This window comes from Aphidius gifuensis, linkage group LG2, assembly GCF_014905175.1.
Source record: "Aphidius gifuensis isolate YNYX2018 linkage group LG2, ASM1490517v1, whole genome shotgun sequence".
In the NCBI taxonomy this organism is placed as follows: Eukaryota; Metazoa; Arthropoda; class Insecta; order Hymenoptera; family Braconidae; genus Aphidius; species Aphidius gifuensis.
Window position 1 is genome coordinate 4016609 of NC_057789.1, and position 6293 is coordinate 4022901.

Here is a 6293-nt window from a genome sequence, read left to right on the forward strand (position 1 = left end):
AAAAAAAAAACATTTGACCGAATTTTCTTTTTGAATGCCAGCCCTAGATTCTTCATTATTATAATTCAAGTTTTTCTATTTTTTTTTTTTTTCTTCTTAGTCATTTGTTAAATAAAAAAAAAAATTATTATTGTTGGAAAATCTTTCATTATTATCTTGACCTGATTAATTTTTTTTTTCTATGTATATTTTGGAATTAATTATAAGTTAAATCAAATGAAAGGAAACAAAAGTTTTGATGATTTTATTAAAGTTTATTATTACTGTTGTCATTGTTGTCATTGTTGCTGTTTAAACAACGATTGTATATAAATTGGAATCAAATATTGACAAATGGATACATAATAAAATTGTTTATGATTGTAATATATTTATAAAATGATTAATTTGATGATTTTGATTCCTTGGCACTCTGAAGACTCTGAGTGATATAAAGTTTGGCCAAACTTTGAGCACAAAATTGTGATATATGCTGACTATAAGTATTAATTTGTCCAGCAATAATCATTGGATTTAACCTTGGTGGAACTGGTAATGGTCTCATGAGTTTATTGATATCATCATCTGGTAATGGTGCTTCATCTTTAGCAGCTCTTGCTGCATTTTCTTGTGCACGTTTTTGTAATAATCTATTTTTATCTTGTTGTTGACGAATAACAAGATGTTGATGTCTATTAAATTTAATTGCTTCTTGATTTAATTCATCAACACGATCCATCATACAACGTAATTGTCCCTCAAGAACAGATGCTGTACCAAGATCTAAATATTTTGATCCAGCTTCTTCTGGTATCATTTCTTCAACTTCTGACATCATAATATTTGTTAAATTACTATTTTTAATAACAACTGGAATTTCAACAAATAATGTTTCATATCCAATTTTCAATGAACGTAATGCATCTGGTGTAAATTCACCATCTTTATACATTTGTATAGCTTGTGGTGTTAAACGATATGCTTTTATTGTCAAAAAACCACGTCCTGATTTTGCTGTATCATAAATAACAACAACTGATTCTTCAATTGATGTTTGATAATGATATTGTGACTCAAGAAGTGAGACACTTAAAAAATTACCAACATCAGCACTTTGATACCATCCAACATGAAAATGATCAACGTTTACTCTGAAAATTAATTTTTTTTTTGTTAATATTTTTATCAATATAAATAAACAATTTAATAATAATAATAATAATAATAATAATAAAATTTACCTTCGAAGACGACGCATAACAGCAAGTTGATATTCTTCTTCTTCATGTACTTCATCATTTTTTGGAAATGGAAAACAATTTGTTATTTCCAAACGATTTTGTACAACCAAACCAAGTAATGCACCTTGTGCAACTTCCATATTACCAGCAGATTCTTCATGACAATGCTTGATAATTTTCATTGCTGTTAATCCATCACATTGTACATATTCAATTCTTGTATTATGCTCCGGAATTGAACGCATTGTACCGGCTCTTGACGACATTATTTATCAATAATTATTTAACTTTATAAATTATTAATTATTATTAATTTTTATTACATATGTTAATTAATAATAATTGTTGTAAAAAAACCACGTATCAACGCCTTTAGCGTGTTGTCAAGAGTACCAAACTACCGGTGAGGTTATACAAAAATTTCAATGGAAACAGTCTTTATAATTGTCGTTTATTAAAAATGGATAAAACACCGGATTGCCAACTTGAAGAATTTTTTTAAATATAATATATTAATTAAAAATTAAAGTCTTGTATTTAATATTTATTAATAATAATATATTATTTATTTAATTTTCAAAATATAAAATAGTCAACAAAAAAAATAAAACATTTAATATAAATTTCCAAACAAATAAATCCCAAATAATTTACAATTTTTTCGATTATCTAAAATTTTTAAAAACATATATAAAATTTACTTTATATTCAAATTAAAAATTATTTTTTCTAAAATCTACCATAATATATATTTTTTAATTATTTAATAATTATATTTATGCAAAAATTTTTTCTTCTTGTGTATGTGTAAACATTTTAACACAATCAAGTTTTTGAACTTGTTTTAAATAATCATTATCAATTTCTTTACCCCACAAACGAACATGCTCCAAATTTTTATCAAGACTTTCCAGACCAGTAATATTATTTTTCTTGAGTTTCAATGACCATAGCCAAAGAAATTTTAATGATTGTAATTTTCCAATATGCTAAAATTAAAAAAGAATATAATTAAAATTAATTTGTCAATTATTATTAAGAGTAATTTTAACACTTACAAACTTTGTGTTTAATGATTGACCAAATATATGTAATGATTCAAGTGTATCTGGCAATGATTCAAGTACATTTGTTAAAACATCTTCCAGCTCATGTGACAAATAATTTGGATATGAGTATGAAAAATGTTTTAATGATTTAAACTTTCCAATGTTATATGTTGGCAATAATATGCATTTATGTAAACAAAATTTTTTCAATGTTATTGGTAATAGCTCCAATATTTGAGTTAAATCATTTGTATCTTTACAAAAAAAATTATCACATACATGCTCAACAGTACTGTATTCAAATTTTTGTAGATTATTAAATGTACTCATGTATTGAGTTACATTTTTTAGCAATGGTGAATTACACGTGTCATATATTTCAAGTACTTTTAAACGATTTGTCACACGACGAATGTAAGTTGATTTATGTTTGTATGATAAATGTACATATTTTATATCAAGCCATTTCCATTTGCTTATTTCACACCAACGTTTGCACACTAAAAATTAAAATTCAATGTTAATATTAATTATATTAATACAATTAATTTTCTTATTAATCTATCTTGCCTTCTTCGAGTTTTAAACGTTCATTGACATCGACAAATGAGAATATTTTTAATAACAATTCAGTTGATAAATTACAAATTGGTGATGACATATTTGCCTGATTTGATTGATTCACAAAATCACAATATTTATCTTCTTATTTTCTTATCCTGGCTAATTCAGGATGTGTTATGACTGAAAAAAAAAACAAACTAATTAAAAAAGAGTAAAATTTGAATAATAATTTAGAAATTAATTGATGCTATTTTACTTACTCTTTTTTTTTTAATTAAATTAAATATTATTATAAAATGTCACTTTATTGTTGTGAAGTAAAATTCAAGTCATATGTTATTTCTGTCGTCATGATAAAATATGTAACAAAAAACCACCATTACTTTACAAAAAAAAAAAAAAGTAATGGTGATTTTTTGTAATTAATTGGAGTAATTGTCAATGATAATAAATAATTATTGTTATGATGGGTTTGATAAATAAGAAAAAAAAAAAACAATTAATGGCAATTTACATGGTCATTTTAAATTAGAAACTTTACATCAAAGATGGCAGTCTTTTCTCGTTTTTAATTTTGTTTAATTAATTGTAAAATAATTGTTTAAACAAATATTTTCTTTTTTCAACAAATATTTTTTAATTACAGAGAGTGAAAATAATATAAAGAGAAGAGAAAATATTGACAACAAAAAAGTGACTATTGTAAACAAGACTAAAGATTTCTGTGAATTTAGCCGAACGGACTAGACCAACGTCTCTCTCAACTCTCTGCTTTACAATCTCCAAACCGTAGAGCGTTATCCGGCATTTATTAATTGAATAATAATACTGTAATAATATTAATAATGTCAGCAATAAGTTTATTAAATCCAAAAGCTGAAGTTGCAAGAGCAGCTCAAGCTCTAGCTGTTAATATATCTGGAGCAAAAGGAATCCAAGATGTCATGAGGACAAATCTTGGTCCAAAGGGAACCATGAAAATGTAAGAATTCACGTGTTTAATTTTTTTATTACTCCACTAAAACGTCATTAAATTTAAATAATAATTATTACTTTATTAAAGCAATTAAACATGATTTTTATTCATAAATAAATTGTTAATTGTAATGATTTTTAAATATTTAAAATTTAATTTTTAATGGCGTCGTTATTTTCAAGCAAAGGTGTGACATATAAATTGTCCATATACGGTAATGTGTTCCATGTTGTCCAACTAAAAAAAAAAAATAAATCATGTAGCTTTAAGTAATAAAAATAACTGAATTGATAAATAATTTGATGAATGATTTTTTTGTTACAAAGGTTGGTTTCTGGTGCTGGAGATATTAAAATAACAAAAGATGGAAATGTACTTCTTCATGAAATGCAAATTCAACATCCAACAGCATCATTGATTGCTCGTGCATCAACAGCTCAAGATGACATGACAGGAGATGGTACAACAAGTACTGTACTTGTTATTGGTGAACTTCTTAAACAAGCTGATTTATATATTGCTGAAGGTCTTCATCCAAGAGTATTAACTGAAGGATTTGAATTGGCACGTGAAAAAACAATTGAAATTCTTGATTCAATGAAAATACCAATTGAAGCAGTTAAAGAAGCACTTATTGATGTTGCTAAAACATCATTAAAAACAAAAATTCATCCAAAACTTGCTGATACATTGGCTGAAGTATGTGTTGATGCTGTTTTACAAATAAAACAAGATGATTCACCAGTTGATCTTCATATGGTTGAATTAATGGAAATGCAACATAGAACAGCTGCTGATACAAAATTAATTCGTGGTATTGTTATGGATCATGGATCAAGACATCCAGATATGCCAAAAAGAGTTGAAAATGCATATATTTTAACTTGTAATGTCAGTTTGGAATATGAAAAAACTGAAGTTAACAGTGGATTTTTTTATAAAACAGCTGAAGAACGTGAAAAACTTGTTGCTGCTGAACGTGAATTTATTGATAATCGTGTTCAAAAAATAATTGCATTAAAGAAAAAACTTTGTGATGGTACAAATAAAACATTTGTTATTATTAATCAAAAAGGTATTGATCCACCATCATTAGATGCATTTGCACATGAAGGTATGTTGGCACTTCGTCGTGCTAAACGTAGAAATATGGAACGTCTTACACTTGCATGTGGTGGTGTTGCCATGAATTCAGTTGATGAATTAAGTGAAGAACATCTTGGTTATGCTGGTGTTGTTTATGAGCATGTACTTGGTGAAACAAAATATACTTTTGTTGAAGAATGCAAAAAACCAAATTCAGTTACAATCTTATTAAAAGGACCAAATAAATATACTTTGATGCAATTGAAAGATGCTGTACGTGATGGTTTAAGAGCAATTAATAATGCTATTAATGATAAATCAATTGTACCAGGTGCTGGTGCATTTGAAATTGCTGCAAGTCGTGCATTGAGCAAGTACAAAGAAGAAGTTAAAGGTAAACTTCGTCTTGGTGTACAAGCATACAGTGATGCACTTCTTGTTATTCCAAAAACACTTGCTGTTAATAGTGGTTTTGATGCACAAGAATCAATTGTCAAGTTGTTGGAAGAATCAGCTGCTCTTGGTGAAGCTGTTGGTTTTGATATTAATTCAGGCGAAGCATTGAAACCAATTGATGCTGGTATTTATGATAATTATGTTGTTAAAAAACAAATTATCAATTCATGCACCGTTATTGCCTCTAATCTTCTCTTGGTTGATGAGATCATGAGAGCTGGACTTTCATCATTGAAAGGATAATTAAATAACATTATTAAAATAATTAAGCTTATTATATTTTAACGTCAATTGTATCATCAATACATAAACATGATTTAACGTAATTAATATTTTGAAATAAAAAAAAATAATAATAATTTAATAATAATAAAAAAAATATTTGTATGAAATAATTGTTTTTTTTTTTTATTATTTAATATCCACAAGTGAATGTACACATTACAATTGATTTTATAAAAATTAAAAATATTCATTAACAGTATTCATTCTTAGTTTACAATATTTACACCTATTGAATTTTTTCATTTTGTTTTTTTTTTTTCATTCAACATCTATTTTTATGACACTTGTCAGTCATTCTCATTTAATTCATTTCAAAATTCATATTTCTTTATTACACTTATTTTATTGAAAAACTCTAGGGCACAAAATCATTCAATTGAAAGAAAAAAAGTAAAAAAAAAAAAATAATAATAATAAAATAATACAATGAAAATACTTGAATTAAAAAAAAAATTTTTGTATTTTTTGTTCTTAGTTTTTGTTTTATCACGTGTTGAAGATTCTCAATTTATAAATTAACGCTATTTTATATTTTAAATACGTTGAATTTTTACAAATAATAATCAACATTATATTTAGTAAAAAAATAAAATAATTTATAAACAAAAAGTACGTGTGGATTGTGATAACGTGCATACATCAAAAATTTTAAAAAAA

General features: G+C 25.6%; 3 protein-coding genes across 3 annotated transcripts; 1 reads left to right on the forward strand and 2 right to left on the reverse strand.

The window, feature by feature from the left end:
- Positions 1-232: 232 nt before the first annotated feature.
- Positions 233-1622, reverse strand: LOC122848431 (eukaryotic translation initiation factor 3 subunit H). The gene is made up of 2 exons (XM_044146508.1): positions 1221-1622; positions 233-1130 (listed from the first exon to the last, which is right to left on the reverse strand). The coding sequence occupies exons 1-2, from the start codon at positions 1484-1486 to the stop codon at positions 383-385; spliced, it is 1014 nt and encodes a 337-aa protein (XP_044002443.1). The 5' UTR covers positions 1487-1622; the 3' UTR covers positions 233-382.
- A 134-nt stretch (positions 1623-1756) lies between these two features.
- On the reverse strand, positions 1757-3315 carry LOC122848441. The gene is made up of 4 exons (XM_044146521.1): positions 3094-3315; positions 2840-3013; positions 2279-2769; positions 1757-2209 (listed from the first exon to the last, which is right to left on the reverse strand). Exons 2-4 carry the CDS (start codon positions 2928-2930, stop codon positions 1997-1999), a joined length of 795 nt encoding a protein of 264 aa, XP_044002456.1. The 5' UTR covers positions 2931-3013; positions 3094-3315; the 3' UTR covers positions 1757-1996.
- A 245-nt stretch (positions 3316-3560) lies between these two features.
- On the forward strand, positions 3561-5738 carry LOC122848394 (T-complex protein 1 subunit zeta). The gene is made up of 2 exons (XM_044146449.1): positions 3561-3815; positions 4136-5738. The coding sequence occupies exons 1-2, from the start codon at positions 3679-3681 to the stop codon at positions 5592-5594; spliced, it is 1596 nt and encodes a 531-aa protein (XP_044002384.1). The 5' UTR covers positions 3561-3678; the 3' UTR covers positions 5595-5738.
- Positions 5739-6293: the final 555 nt, after the last annotated feature.